The sequence below is a fragment of the Nematolebias whitei genome, unplaced genomic scaffold (assembly GCF_014905685.2).
Source record: "Nematolebias whitei isolate Nwh7 unplaced genomic scaffold, NemWhi1 Nwh_scaf_283, whole genome shotgun sequence".
In the NCBI taxonomy this organism is placed as follows: Eukaryota; Metazoa; Chordata; class Actinopteri; order Cyprinodontiformes; family Rivulidae; genus Nematolebias; species Nematolebias whitei.
The window spans coordinates 8,186-24,662 of record NW_023618828.1 but is presented as its reverse complement, the minus strand read 5'-3'; the positions used below and the strand labels follow the sequence as shown (position 1 = coordinate 24,662).

The window sequence follows — 16,477 nt, the reverse complement described above, 5'->3', positions numbered from 1 at the left end:
GGTGCTCCTGCTGTCTGCAGTCTATATAACAGATGTTTACTTTGCAGATCATTGCAGTCAGTCATGGGTCGCCCTGCGAGTCAGATGTGGACATGGATCCTTTGTGTCCTTTGGTGTGGGATATCTGTTGCTCAACCAGCTACAGTACCGTAAGTTTTAAATCAAATATTAATAAAAGTATTAATACAAGAGAATATTTACAGTTTATGTTTTAAACAAGTGTGTAAATTGAACACAGATTTGTGTTTCAATGTCAAATCAGGCGAGTGACGTAACTCGTGTGAGTTTTTTCCCTGTAGACATTACATGGTGACCATACCTGCAGTTCTTGAGGCTGGAGCTGAGACTAAATTCTGTGTGAACCTCTTGGAGCCCAATGAAATGTTGGCTATGACTGTCACTTTGAGGTCCCAAGACAAGAACACAACTCTGTATGAGAAGACCTCCAGCACAGAGTTTCATGACTGCATTCAGTTTCAGGTTAACACTCACAATGGTCTTGCATCTGTTATGTCAAGAAATACATTTAAAATGTAATATTCAAATATTCTGTAAGACTGAGAAAACAGACATTTTGTGATCAGCTGTAATGGCGATCTGAAAAGTTTTAAAGTTCTTTCTGTCACAGGTTCCTTTAGTAACAAATGAAGAGGTGCAGACATTTGAGGTGGAGGTACGAGGAAACACATTTCACTCAAAAGAAGCCAGAAAAGTCATGATCAAAGCCTATCAACCAAAAACTTTTATCCAAACGGATAAACCCATCTACCTCCCTGGACAGACGGGTAACTATGAGCTGTGGCTTCTTCTGCAACGAACCGTTAACAGTACTTGTAGACCAGAGCTTCTAATTTAAATGGTTTACTTCTAATCATTTGTTTACTGAAAAGTCCTAAGTTCAGCATGTCAATAGTGTTGTTTTTGTTTTTTTGTAATCATCAGTGCATTTCAGAGTTGTCACACTGGACTCCAAGTTAAGACTTGCCAATGAGCTGGTGAGTATTTCATGTTCCATTTTTTAAACCAATGTTTTACAGCATAAATGATATGAACAATGACATGCAATAAAGGAACTGTGCAGGATTCCCCCCAGTGAACTACAACATGTGTTTGTAGAGTGTTGCGTATAGTTATGAACATGCATAATTTACCATAAAGGAACAAGAAAAGAAAGTATTGGGTCTTTAATCCTTTTATCAGAAGTTTAGCAGTAAAACATGCCTAGAAATGAACGCCTGTATCTCAGTGACATTCCTTAGTCTGGTCCCATCAGGTGGAGCTAAACAAAAGTTGTGCAGATGAACAGCATCAGTTACCAAAGCTCATGCTCTTTACTAATCTACAGCTGATTAGCTTCCTCTGAAGAATCAATAACCAAGAGCCTGTTTAGATCAACGTGTTCTGTTGTTGCTGAATTTTTTTTCTTGTGTGTTTTTAGCAACTCATATTTTGTGTCTATTTTACAACATTGACTTTAACAAAAAATATGGATCTCTGAGTCTGGAGAGAAAGTACTTAGTGAAGTTGTGTTTTTTTTTTTCTGAAATCAGAATATTTTAAAAGGCTTTAGGCCTTTTAAAAAACCCTTTAGGGGTTGAACAAGTATATAAATTTTAAACTCGACATTAACATAATAAAACCCGAGCAGAACTCGAGTATTTGATGACATCATAGATCTCAAAATACAAAAATAAATAAATAAATAAAACCGAAATAAAAGGTAATTATTTACAAAAAAATGACCAACAAAACATTGGGAGCGTATATTATGCTCCTACCATTTATCATACTGCAAATAAGTCACAGGAAAAACTAAACTATTAGTTATTATTATTAAACTACAAACGTGAAGAAACATGCAGCACGTCAGAAACGAAACTTAAAACAGTGGATGGACGGTGGATTAGACCCGGTGTTACACTAAACTCTGTGACCTGCAACAGTACAACACCGCCCCTACGGTCATACGGTGGTCACATAATATGACGTCACTACGGATACTCGACGTTACATTTTTAACCTCGATAGAGGTCCTAGCAATCGATGTGTAGATTACTCGAGTACTCTGTTAATGCCCTACTTTAGGCCAGTGCTTCACAAATTTAGGGGTGTAACCCTACTGTTGGTCATGAAGCATTAACTTTGTGGTCTAGATAGGATTTTGAAATTAAATTGAAAAATGACTAATAACATAATGTATTTACTGTCAGTTTTCCAAGAGATAAAAGCATCGTTACCTAAGGTCTTGTACACTGAGACACTTTCCAAAATGACATTTCATTTATTGTTTCTAATATTACTCTTGTTAGCAGCAGTAAAGTTTCCAGAAATATTTTGATCCGCACATAAACTCACCAAATGACCCAAACCGTTGTAGTAGCTATGCCAGGCCTGTATGTGATGATGCAATACTGCCACAAAAATACACAAGATCAGAAAACCAGTATATAAAAACAAGTATTAAAACAGATGGTATATTCTAAGCAAAGAACTGTAAATATGTTTTTGGTTTTTTTTCAGGATTGGCAAAGTGAACTTTAACTTGGTGTCATTAATTTACTACAACGCTATAACAATAGTGTGGAATTGGGTTAACTAGAGCCAGGGCCGGCCCAAGCCTTCATGGGGCCCTAAGCGAAAATTGGTTTGGGCCCTTTATTTCTGCTAATAATGTGGATTACTGCAATCAACAGTCAGATGATCAGATCATTCATCCACCTAACATAAACTATTGTATAATATAGTATTGATAAAATGTCCTATTAACAAACTGATAAAATATAACTTTCTCTGCATTTGATGACTACTTCTAAAAATTAAATATTTTATATTAGATTAATTTGGCATAATAAACATAAAAACTGATTGATTTGACTGATAAAGTGATATTGAAGTTCACAACTGTTATCTTGAAGTTCTGTCTCTGTGGCCCTCTAGGGTGTAGAGAGCCACAGAAATGGTTATGGTGGGCCAGATTTGGCCCACGGGCCTTGAGTCTGCCACATGTCTCTTAACATCAAGTGGTACTAAAAGTAACAAAAGAAAAAACAACAACCAAAATATGTGTGCAGATTAGCTAACAGTCTTTGGAATGGGCACGTGTGCAGATTAGCTAACAGTCTTTGGAATGGGCACATTTTGTCCTTGTCAAACCTGCTGAAGAGAAACAAACTAAATACTCTGAAACTCAAAGAACTTACTCCATGAAATTACAAATAACTCAACTTTACAACATATATCCCTAAATGGAGAGAAAGGACAATTAGATATTCTTCCTCAAACAAAATCAACTAATATCTCCTTTTCAGAATGGTCAGTGGAAAATATGTTATTTAATAATAGTTAGCATTATTTCAGTAGGAATTATTGTCAGTTCCATAACTTTCAAACATACGGGTGGAGAAGGTCCAGCCCCTTGGCTTTTCAAGTGTGTCGTACACCAAGAGTGTCCTGTAGATTTTTGGATATTTTAGGTTGAGTATATGAGCCTGAAGAACATGACAACAGCTGTTGTAACAACAAAAGACACTTCACTGAGGACCTGTGTTCCATCGATGATTATCTTGATGTCTTTGTGTTAATGGAAAGGATCCTCTCTCCCAGTGACAAAGATCGCCATGGGTGCCAGATGCAGTTGATCATTCTTCGGCACATCCTGCAAACACACCAAAAATCAAGAAATGAGGACAACTAAAATAGTAAAAGAGTGCAGAGAACTGCCAAAGCACAACAGTCTAACAGTCTCTTTACTTTTTGAAACTCTGGACAATTTACCAGCTAGATTACAACAAGAAGAGTTCTCAGTTCATTCTTTTTTCATTGAGCCTTTATTTATCCAGGTAGTCTCAATGAGTCACGAGAACTCATTTTCAAGAGAGAATGTTTAGGGAGCAGATGGTGGGGGTTAAGGGCCTTGCTCAGGGGCCCAGGGTGAGGGGAATTAGGGTGGAGGCAGGTGTGGGTGTTTCACCCTTTCCACCCACATTTTGATGTTGACGGTACTGGCAGTTGAACCTGCGACTTTCCAATCACAGGCCCATCTTGAAACCTCTGCGCCACCACTCCCCCAGTTAAAATGAATGTAGTTGCTACAATAAAGATCAAAGAGTCATCAAAAAATATATTTGTTTCTCCCACTCTGGCATGATATCACTTCAGTTTGAGCCCAAATTTAATAGACAAAAAAAGAGGAGTCTATAACAAGGAGAAGGAAAAATATCCAGTGCAATGTTGCATTTCAAACACAAGAAAGGTCTGTGGATGTTGCTCGTGTAGGGCATCATATCTTCTCACCTGGTGTTCTTTCAAAAGATGCTCCACATGTTCACCTAGGTAGATGATCAGAGCTTTAAGGACAGCTTCTCTCTTGATGGTGATGTCAGTCTGAGTAAGAACAATTACTATTAATTAAAATCTAACTCACATCTACACAAAACAACAATTCAGCTATAAATCCCACTGAGTCTTCTCAGATACCTCATCTCATCACCAGTTGACCCAGAACTTCCAGTAGGCTGCACAGCAGGAATACAGTGTAACTGCATTTCTGAAGGTAAAAGAGAAAACATTTAACACTTGAGTATTTTTAATTTTACAGTATAAAAACTATACAGTGTAAACTATAACAGAATGTTGCATTATATTCTTCTAAAATCAGAGTTGCTATACCCATGACATGAAATGCTAGATGGTTTTAATGCACACACACATTACACGTGTGTGTTGGTGACTGAAATAAACAGCACAGAGCTGTGCACTTTGTTACTCATCTGCTGTCCTGTTTCAAGACACCTGCTCTCTGTATAAAAAATGTTTCTTAACAGCGTGGCCCTCGTCATAAAATGTATAACTACCTTTTCACTAAACCATTTCTGTTCGTTTTTTATTTTTTGGCCTCTGATTTCACGTGCATGCTCTGCGTCAAGTGTTGTAGGCTGCGGCCAGTGGCTAACTCTATGCAGTATGACATTTTGTGATTAATGTTGTTGCTATGTGAGTTGTTGGGCTCAGTAAATAATCCTAATAATCCTAACAAGTTACAAATTGTGCATGACTTGTTACTGAGTGGTTGACTTTTCCTAACAAAGCTAGTTTTATCAAGGATTCCTCGCTCACGCACTGAAACTAATATCTTATCAAAACTCAGCCCATATAAACTTCAGACAGGGTAATGTTGTTTCCATTCAGATTTAACAACTTTATCAGAGTTTAAAATGTAACTTCCAGCAGAACAAGCTGCTCCTCTCTTTGACTCACTTCTCTCGTGGGGAAATGGCCCGGGGCGTAGGTGCATTTATGGGCCCAACATGGGTGGGAATTTACAAATACTTCTACATAAACACTATTTTGAAACTAGTAAACCACCTGGTTACATATATTGTTGTTTAAAAGAAAAATCACAACTTTATTATGAAATTGTGTGTAATAAAATCATATAGAAATCAGTCATTACTAAAAAATAAAATAAAATATCAATTCCACTTAGGGAGCCCCCTAGTGGCCACGGGGCCCTAAGCAGCCACTTAGTCTGCTTATGCGAAGGGCCGGCCTTGACTAGAGCAGTGCTTTTCAAAGTGGGGGCCACCAGGGCGGGGGCTCCATAAGCTGGTGAGAAGAAGATAAAAAATCAGCAAAAAAATAAAATAAAATTGTAATAATAATTGTAGCGGCTAAAATGCTATATTTTAGGCTACTTGTTGCTGTTATTCCTGGAAGGCTTTGGTTTTACGTGCGCTCAATCAAGATTATGCAGATCTTCATTACGACTTTAAATAATAAAGTAATTTAGTTCCTTCACAGTATCTATTTACATTGACATTTCCATTTAGAAACAAATAAATCTGCACTAACTCTCAACTAAGCACAATAAAAAACTGTTTGCCCCATCTCATTAGCAACACAGAATCACACCTGCCCTTAAGTAACCACCTTCCTCTTCTGACATTTTCAGTGCACAAAATGAAATACACCCCCTAGTGGAGATAAACACAAAAAAACAAGATAAATGGCTCCTACAATAATGATAAAAATTGCCCACTAGAGCAATCTGTATCTGTCATTTCCAGATAAACACGCTTGAGAGAGCGGTTAGATTTCTTTTGTTCTTTTGGTCAATAGTTTGTTGAAAAAAAAATTTTTTTTCAGTGGGAATATAATCATTTGTTTAAACATATTAGTTGATAACATTTTTATGCTCAGCAGTTGTAATAATTAATTGAATATAGTGAATAAAATTAAAACATTGTAAAAGTTGATGTTTCTTTACATATTCTGTAACATTGTTTGTGGGTTTGCGAGGGGGGCCTCGGCCAGAAGCTAATGCTGTTTGGTGGGCCATGGCATGGAAAAGTTTGGGAACACCTGGACTAGAGGACAAAGCAATCAATGCTTATCGGGCCTCCAAACGTCCCAGTGATGGACACTTGGAGGGAAGGACTTTTCTTACAATGTTCAAAGTATATCAGGGTAAATTTTTCTCAAACACTTACCTGATGCATATTTTTCATGTTTTTCAAGAGTTGCTTTTGTATTGTTGACAGTTCATTAAAGTAAAAAAAATAGCTTTAGATTATTTGTCGTCATAAAGAGTTTTTGCTTTGTTCTATGCAAGAGAGTGTTTTTGTTAGGCCTCATTTACACAGACACAGTGTTTTTCAGATGTTGATTCGGGGGGGAAAAAATCCTCATTTACGCGGACTACATTCTGTGTTTTCATGGAACAGCAGAAATTCCCCGAGTCCACTGTAGTTGCCATGCCGAGTCATTAGCTGGCACACTGAATTTTGCACCTCCACCTAATGCCCATGTACGCTGGCACTTGAATCCTGTATGTAGAATGTAAATATTTATTTGGAGAGCGGAAACCATGTCTAGTGGAAAAAGCTTTGTGTGGACTAATGATGAGGTCAGTTTATTGCTTAATATAACTTTAAGTAAAACAGGATGTTGTACTCCAGCACCATTGTTGTTAATAGAAGTATGCCGTTTGGCCGCGCATGAGTGAAATATATGCCATCGTGTGCATGTGCGACTTCACAGTTGCAGAGCACTTCTAACCCCTGTATGGAGGACAGAATGTGACAAAATGAAATAAATAAATACATAATACAGTTTGGGCAGCACGGTGGCGCAACTGGTAGAGCTGCTGCCTCTCAGCGAGCAGGTCCCCGGTTCAAATCACGGTCCTGGAGCCTTTCTGGGTGGAGTTTGCATGTTCTCTCTGTGCATGCATGGGTTTTCTCCTGTTACTCCGGTGTCCTCCCACAGAACAAAAACATGCATGTTAGGCTGATTGGTAACTCTAAATTGTCCCTAGGTGTGAATGAGAGAGTGAATGGTTGTTTGTCTCGTTTGTCTCTATGTGGCCCTGTGATGGACTTGCAACCCGTCCAGGGTGTACCCCGCCCCTCGCACAGTGATTGCTGGACATGAGCACCAGCGACCCCCGTGACCCAAAATGGAATAAGTGGGTAAAGATAATGGATGGATGGATGGATAATACAGCTTCTTCTTCTTTCGGCTTTTCCCTCTTCAGGGGTCGCCACAGCGAGTCATCCTCCTCCATCTCTCTCTGTCCTCTGCATCCTCTGTCCTCACTCCAACTACCTTCATGTCCTCTCTAACTGCATCCATATATTTCCTCTTTGGCCTTCCTCTTTGTATTTTTCCTGGCAGCTGCATTTCTAACATCCTTCTACCAATATACCCACGGTCCCTCCTCTGGACATGTCCAAACCATCTGGCCTCCCTAACTTTATCTCCCAGTTGTTCAACCTGGGCTGTACCTCTGATGATCTCATTCCTAATCTTATCCATCCTTGTCACTCCTTAGGAGAACCTCAACATCTTCATTTCTGCCACTTCCAGTTTTTTCTCCTGTCTTTTTGTCAATGCCACTGTCTCCAGACCATACAACATAGCTGGTCTCACCAATGTCTTGAAAACTTTTCCATTGACCTTTGCTGACACCCTTTTGTCACAAATCACTCCTGAATCTTTTCTCCATCCACTCCATCCTGCCTGGACTCTTTTTCACTTCTTTACCACATTCCCCATTTCCCTGGACAGTGAACCCCAAGTCCGTGAAGTCCTGCACCTTTGTGACCTCTGCTCCTTGTAGCCTCACTGTTCCACCTCCTCCCTCTCATTCACACACATATACTGTCTTACCACGGCTGACTTTCATTCCTCTTCTTTCAAGTACATACCTCCACATCTCCAAGTTCTCTTCCACCTGTTCCATGTTCTCACCACAGATCACAATGTCATCAGCAAACATCATCATCCATGGGGATTCTTGCCTGACCTCGTCTGTTAGTCAGTCCATCACCAGAGCAAACAAGAAGGGGCTCAGAGCCGATCCTTGATGCAATCCCACCTCCACCTTGAAGCTATCTGTCACTCCTACAGCACATCTCACCACTGTCCTGCTGTCCTCATACATGTCCTGTACCAGTTGAAAGGTTTTGGGGTGTTCAAATGACCCGAGCACAGAATTTCAGGAGCACTTCACCTTAGTATTAAAGATTTAATTGAGACAAAGTTAAAGTATGCAAATATTACATGTAATCAGAATGCAGTCTGAGGAACAAAGTCAGAGTGAACCTTGCCTGGTCAATCAGCCTCGTGTTTGTTCAACCAAACTTTGTGTCTGAGCGAGATTTATAGATTTCTCATGTCCTGCCCTTTCGGGTTCAGACAGACTTGTGATTGGATGTCAAAACCTCTTGATGATCCGAGTGACACCATGTTCAGCCACTCAAGAGCAGATCTTATCTCCATGGTAACCTCCGAAGGCCGCAGATAGCCTTCGGCTCACTCTTCTACTGATAAGGGTTGATTTACGAGCTTTGTTTTGGAACGCAGGACACTTACTCTGGCTTTCGTCTGTATAGAGTTTTAAAACACATTTTCTGTGTGACTGAACTATTATTAACGTGAGAGCATAAATACTCAACCTATGTTAAGTATAAAGTATATGAATGTTGTGATTTAGCGTTATTTATGTTAATCAATGTGTGAGCAGTGTGTATCCTTAGCACTTGTGAGATTATATATAACATGAAGTAATTAGTGTATGATTATCCTTAGCACTTGTGAGATTATATATAACATGAAGTAAACACTTTAGAATTAATGCAGGCCTGTAAATATAGTTCAAATCCTTTAATTCAGACACGCACACACCTTGTAGAAAATGCATCATTTCACATCATCAGAGAAATGTCAAGGCTTGTCAAAAGATATAAAAAGATATAAAAGATATCAAATCCAACACAGTCTAACATACTTTTCAGCCACTCCAGATTTACTCATGCAATACCACACCTCCTCCCTTGGTACTCTGGCATATGCTTTTTCTAAATCCACAAAGACACAATGGAGTTCTTTCTGACCCTCTCTATACTTCTCCATCATCATCCTCAAAGCAAAGATGGATCTGTTGTGCTTTTTCTTGGCATGAAACCATACTGCTGCTCACAAATAGTCAACTCTCATCTAAGTCTTGCTTCCACAACTCTCTCCAAGATCTTCATCGTGTGGGTCATCAACTTAATTCCCCTGTAGTTGCTACAACTCTGTACATCACCCTTGTTCTTAAAAATGGGCACCAGCACACTTCTTCTCCATTCCTGAGGCATTCTCTCACCCTCAAATATGCCATTGAATATTTGAGTCAAAAACCTCACTGCCATCTCTCCAAGGCATTTCCAAACCTCCACTGGTATGACCTCAGGTCCTACTACCTTCCCCTTCTTCATTCTTTTCAGAGCTTTCCAGACTTAACCCTCACTAATCTTTCCCACTTCCTGGTCCACAGTTTCTATGACCTCTACTCTTCTTTCTCTTTCATTTTCTTCATTCATTAGCTCCTCAAAGTACTCCTTCCATCTTCCCATCACACTCTCCTCACTTGTTAGAACATTACCATTCCTATCTTTAATAAGCCTAACCTGCTCCACATCCTTTCCAGCCTGATCCTTCTGTCTTGCCAATCGGTACAAGTCCTTCTCACCCTCTTTAGTGTCCAGTCTCCCATACAACTCATCGTATGCCCTCTGCTTTGCCTTAGCTACATACCTCTTTGCTCTACATCCCATCTCCTTATATTCCTGTCTCCTCTCTTCAGTCCTCTCACTGTCATATTTCTTCTTAGTTAATCTCTTTCTTTGAATGGCGTCCTGCACTTCACTGTTCTACCACCAGGTTTCCTTATCATCCATACTCTGTCCAGATGACACACCAAGTACCTTCCTACCTGTCTCTCTAATTACTGTTGCTGTAGTAGCCCAGTCATTTGGACGCTCCTTCTTACCACCCAGAGCCTTTAACAGCTCCTCTCTGAATTTCTCACAACATTCTTCCTTCTTCATCTTCCACCATTTGGTCTTCTTCTCTGATTTTACTCTTTTTCTCTTCTTCACAACAACAGTCATTCTCCACACAACCATATAATGCTGTATGGCCACGCACTCCCCTGCCACAACCTTACAGTCTCCAATCTCCCTCAGGTTTCCCCTTCTACACAGAATGTAGTCGACCTGCGTACTCCTTCCACTTTTATAGGTCACTATTGTTCTTCCATCTTTTGGAAATAGGTATTGACTATAGCCATTTCCATTCTCTTGGCAAAATCCACCACCATCTGTCCTTCTTGGTTTCTTTCCTTGACACCAAACCTACCCATCATTTCCTCATCCCCTCTGTTTCCTTCACCAGCATGTCCATTCAGGTCTGCTCCAATCACCACTCTCTCCTCCCTGGGAATACTCTCTATCACTTCATCCAGATCTTTCCAAAATGTATCTTTCTCCTCCTCATCACATCCAACCCGTGGAGCATAACCACTGACGTTGTTTAGCATCAGACCTTCTACTTCTACCTTCAGGCACATCATCCTATCTGACATGCTCTTCACCTCCACTATATTCTTTGCCAACTCCTCCTTTAGGACCACCCCTACTCCATTCCTCTTTCTATCCACACCATGGTAAAAACAGTTTGAACCCTTCTCCAATGCTGCGAGCCTTGCTGCCCTTCCACTTGGTCTCTTGGACACATAAAAAAATCTACCTTTCTTCTCTGCATCATCTTCCAGCTCTCTACCTTTGCCTATCATTGTCCCCAAATTTAGAGTTGCAACCCGCAGTCCTACATTCTTCACTTGCCTCTTCGCCCTCTGTCTCCTGACACATTTCCCTCCTCATGGTCTTCGGCTAACAGTAGCACAATTTCCGCCGGCACCCTGTTTGTCAACAGCACCGGTGGCAGTCATTGTTAACCCGGGCTTTGACCGATCCGGTATGGTTTCGCTTTTATGAACTCGCATTATTGTTTTGGCAAAAGTTTTTTATATCGGATGCCATTCCTGACACAACCCTCACCATTTACCCAGACTTGGGACCAGCATAAGTGATACACTGGCCTACTTGTGCTCCCTAGTGGCTGGTTTAAACACATAATACATATATGACAATTAAATGTATAATTTAGTTATTAAATACATCATTAAATAATTAAATATATAATTAAATTATTAAATACACCATTAAATAAAGAAATGTACCTTTTAAATTATTTATGTCATGATTTATTTATTTATTTTATTTTGTCACATTTTGCCTTCCAGTGTCACCATGAAATTATGTTAAATGGCAGCCTCTCTTGTCAAACTAAGTGGGCGGGACTAACCCTAACCCTGATGCCTGATTGGCTGCTCCTCACAACAAGTGAAGACAAATTGACCACTTATTCACCTATTTGTCCTTATTTATTTTATTACTCTTAGGAAATGTTAACAGTGTGGAGAGATACATTCCTGCTGTTACATCTGATTTTTATTGTTTAAACATGTCCCTGTTTCTTAATTTCATGTTGATAACGTTTAATTGTTTTTGTCTCTGAGCTGGAAATGTCCCTAGATTTAACTTCAGAAATCTGGTCACCTTAGCATGGAGGGAGCTGCCATGTTTGAACTGACATCAGACCGAAGCAATGGATTTCACATGCTCAGTGTTAGTCCCGCCCACTGAGTTTGATGAGTGAGACTGACAGTTAACATAATTTCATGGTGACACACGATGGTGGAATGTGACAAAATTAAATAATTGAATAAATCTAAATAATTTAGTTGTGTATTTAATAATTTAATTGTATATTTAATTGTATATTTAATGGTATATTTAATAATGGAATTGTTTATTTAATGATTTAATGACGCTTTTACAAACTAAATGCTACATTCATTGTTATGTATTTATTTATTTCATTTTGTCACATTCCATCCTCCATACCTTACTGCTCATTGAAGTGATACAGTACATGCATGTTCTGGTGTGATTAAAAGTTAAACAAAAAGACAATAACTGCAATACTAATACAAGCATGTCATCTATTATGTCTGGGGATGTAGGCTAGGCAGGAGGCATGAATTATATTTTTGGGATTTTTTTCCTCTGCTCCACTCATTTAAAAAAAAAAAAAAATCTTGTTTTGGGACTCCTTACATGTCATTTGAGTGGGTCAGAATGGACTAAAGTTTGAATTATTTAAAAAAAAAGAAAGAAAAGTTTTAGTTTTTAAATTTTATTCTTCAAAGTTTTCATGTGGATGTGAATATCCTCCAATCCTACGATTTGTTTAACGAAAATAAGAAACTTCAGAAATGAGACTTTGCTCTCAAATTTTCATTTTTATAATAAAAATTTGGCTTTGTTTGACAAAGTTCTTTTTTATTTTTTCTCACAGTATAACATCATCAAGCTGGAGGTAAGAAAGTATACAAACTTTTTGTTGTTCAGAAAGTTATTCACCTAAACATATACATCAATGTGTATGTGTAGCTATGTTTATCAAATGTGTTCTCATGTTAAATAACATATTAATAACAAAATGTGCATGACTGGGCAGGAAAGGACGGCATTGGTCTCTAATACATCATGCATTTAGCAAATTTAAAATTATAGTATCTAAATGTTTGTTTGTTACTGGACTGTAACTGAAGACATTAAAATCTTCATTTCAACATTTAAAGACTATCACTTCTTGTTTTTATTTATTATTTTTACTCTTTGAACAGGATCCCTTTGACAACAGGATTGGACAGTGGCTCAATGAAACGTCCAATAGCAAAATACTACAGCTTTCTTATTCCCTGAACTCTGAGGCTCGTGAAGGAACTTACGAAATTGTTGTCTCAGTAGGTGAAAGAAAAACACATCACAGCTTCAAGGTGGAAAAGTATGGTAAGTTGGTAATATTTTTAGAAATTAAAAAAATTATTTTTTTAGTTATATCTAAATACTAAAGTAACCACCTTTTTTTTTCAGTTTTGCCCAAATTTGCCACAACGATAAATGTTAGAGATGAAGTAAGTATTGGATCAGAAGAATTTGATGCTGAAGTATGTGCAAAGTAAGAAAAAGTTTATTTCTTACAAAACAATATAAATTTAGAAATTTGATTTACATTCTCTTTGATGTATAAATGACTTACTGGTATGTTCTCATTTAATTAGGTACACATACGGACAGCCAGTGCCAGGAAGTATTACGGTTAAAGTGTGCCGACCTTTTAGGTACCATTATTTGGGTATGCAATCAAGACACCCAGAAGAACTTGAAGCAACTCCACTATGCGACACAAAAACAAAGGAGGTAGAGTCGGTTCAATTTTTCACGTTTTTCTACGTTAAAATGTCAGAGGGATTCTGCGCTCCTTTTTTATCCATTGTTTCTTGAACCTAATCCTGTATACATCTTAAGCTTCATGCAACTTGTTTAGTACTATTTTATCTTCTTACTGGAGAAAGTAGTGTGAAAAGATACTTGTAATGTTTGGTGCTCCATTGTCCTACTAAGAGTAAAGTCATTTCCTAATTACTACTACTACTTACTTACTTGCTAGCACTTATTACATACTTTGCTAACTCATGCTTGAATAATAACCTGTGTTTATTTTATTTTTTCTGCGCAGCTTCACTTTGAAGGTTTCATTCCACCTTTATTTATACAGGCTAGTCTCATTGAGTCACGAGGACTCCTTTACAAGAAAGACATGTTCCAGATGGATCATATAAAGTACAAATAACAATAACAATAAATTACAGTAAAAATGCAGTTAAAAATAAAAGTACTGTTATAAAATAATAAATCAGGGTATCGTAAAAAGCAACAACACTTTATTTAAGTAGGTGAATGTAATGCAACATAACACTGATAAGACTGTTCAGTGAAGGGATGGCAGTTCTTTTAAATGTACTGTTCTTTTTTAATTACTGGATTCCTAGAATCAGTTCATTGAAATATTTTGTTTAAAAGACTAGTTCACTCGATCTTTCAGTTCATGCAGTTTATTTGTGCAGTATGCACAAGTGTACACAGTGCCACTTCCAGCACAGTACTATGTACTTTGTAAACAAATCACTCTTCAGTGTCAGTATTTTGTGTGCGCTTGCACAAATTGGCAGTTGGTTCACTGAACGAATCACTCCCCTGCCCTCTGTGACAGACTTCACTCTCTGTTGAGCCCATGTTCATGAGTGACACAACACTACAGAAGCAAGCAGCACGTTTGTAATAAGGGGGGCAAGATGGGGTAGAGGTAGGGCAGCTGACTCTGGACCCGAAAGTCCCAGACTCGATCCCCAGTCATTGCACATCTCGTGGTGTCTCCGAGCAGGACACACTATCCCCAAGTGCTCCCCGGGTGCCCTCAATAGTTGCCCACCACTACACCTGGGGGTGGATGGGTTAAACACAGAGAGCCAATTTCAACATTGTATGGGAACATATGGGTCCTCTAACAGAAAATGTTGAATAACAGAGATGCCATTTCCTGCATTTTGGTGTATTTTAACGGGTTGTTATACATCAATATTTATGTACATTTGTAAACTCTTAATAAAATCACTATTTTGGAGAGGAACAGCAGGTTGTGTATGAATGAGCAGCTCTGATTCCATCAGGTGTCCTAAACCCCCCTCCCCCCCACTTCACGGTTCTGAGCTGAACTCTTCTCTGCTCCTGCTCCAGTCTCTGGCACCGTTTGAAACACCGCAAGGCTTCAGTTCTCTGTTGTCCAACTAAGGACAGTCCATCCATCCATCCATCCATCCATCTTTTATTAAAGTAAATTGGACTGTCTTTTTTACATTTTGATCGCTGTTGTTATTTTGACAAATTAGTGCCGTTGTTTTGAAACGTGATGTATAATGTGAATAACACATCACACATTACTCTGTATTTTTTTTATTTATTTTTTAACAGTAAGATTTTTTTTATTTAATATGTCTGAAATGTAACAGGAGTTCAGACAACTGCTGATGTCGTGCGCACGCTAGAGCTGTCTGGAGACGTTTTTGTGCGTAACGTGCACTGTCCACAGGGCATTTATTTATTCTGTTGAATAAATGATCGATTCTGTTTCGAGGGTCTGAGAGGAGGGGAGAGGGTGTTTTTCAGTGCGCAGTCCCACTGAGTAGGGACAATATTTGGAGAGGAGGAGAAGAGAAGGACTCTGTGTAGAGTCTCTGTGCGTAAATGTGACAATCTGTCCCTCCGTCCTCACCCCCCCACACCTAGAGGCTCCTCTCCTGCTCCTCGAAGGAGTGTGTAGCTGGTGCGCCGCACGTGCTGCGGCTGGAACATCCACAGACTGGGTCCGCCGAGCTAAAAGCAACGTCTCCTCTCGTATTTTTAATAAATAATCAAACTAAAAATGCACGATGACTTTGAACTTTTAAGGGCGGAGCTGCCGGATCTGAACAAAGAGTTGCTGGAACAGAACGGGTCAAAATGAGAGCGTTCCCAGATCTTGTTCCGGCAGGATCCGGCTCAAATTAACCACTGGTCACAAGTGAGTCAGGCAACGTGGAAGTTCCACTACCTACCAGCATGCTCACGCTGTGCTCAGCTGAACTGAGTGTGTGAATGACACAACGCTACTGTTGTCCTGGGATTCCCACAATATGTTATAACTCACAGTAACAGTAGCAGATCCAGTAAACTCTCAAAACAATCAAAACCCATATTAAACCAAACAGAAACTCACCTATATAATATCCTATAAACCACTTTGATTTTTACTCATTTGAGGGTTCAACTGCAAGTGCCTATTGATCAGGCCTCAACCTGAGAGGCCAGGGCCTCTACCCAATGAACCCAGTTGGGCTCAGTGCAAGTGAGCTGCGGAGCATACAGGATCAAACACAGATCATCTGGTGTTGAAAGCTACTGAATAGTAGTGAGTTTTTAAACGGGACTTGAAAACTGAGAGGGAGGGGGTCTGCCTGACAAGCAGAGGTAACTCGTTCCAGAGTCTTGGTCCTGTTACAGAGAAGGCCCTGTCACCTCTGCGCTTAAGACGAGTTCCTGGAACTGAGGAGCAACTGGTCCGCTGACCTCAGGGAACATGGTGGGACATAGAGTTGTAGCAGATCAGAGAGATGGGTGTGTGTGTGTGGGGGGGGGGGGGGGGG

At 39.3% G+C, this 16,477-nt stretch overlaps 1 protein-coding gene across 1 annotated transcript in view; it reads left to right on the top strand.

The window, feature by feature from the left end:
• Window positions 1-56: 56 nt before the first annotated feature.
• LOC119429276 (alpha-2-macroglobulin-like protein 1) overlaps window positions 57-16,477 on the top strand; it is a gene marked incomplete at its 3' end in the record, with an annotated part of 20,305 nt that continues 3,884 nt past the window's right edge. The window contains exons 1-8 of the mRNA XM_037696937.1: window positions 57-149; window positions 300-480; window positions 629-785; window positions 943-995; window positions 12,748-12,768; window positions 13,079-13,244; window positions 13,329-13,413; window positions 13,517-13,655. Coding sequence (XP_037552865.1) covers window positions 64-149; window positions 300-480; window positions 629-785; window positions 943-995; window positions 12,748-12,768; window positions 13,079-13,244; window positions 13,329-13,413; window positions 13,517-13,655 — 888 coding nt within the window. The remainder of the gene's footprint in view (window positions 150-299; window positions 481-628; window positions 786-942; window positions 996-12,747; window positions 12,769-13,078; window positions 13,245-13,328; window positions 13,414-13,516; window positions 13,656-16,477) is intronic.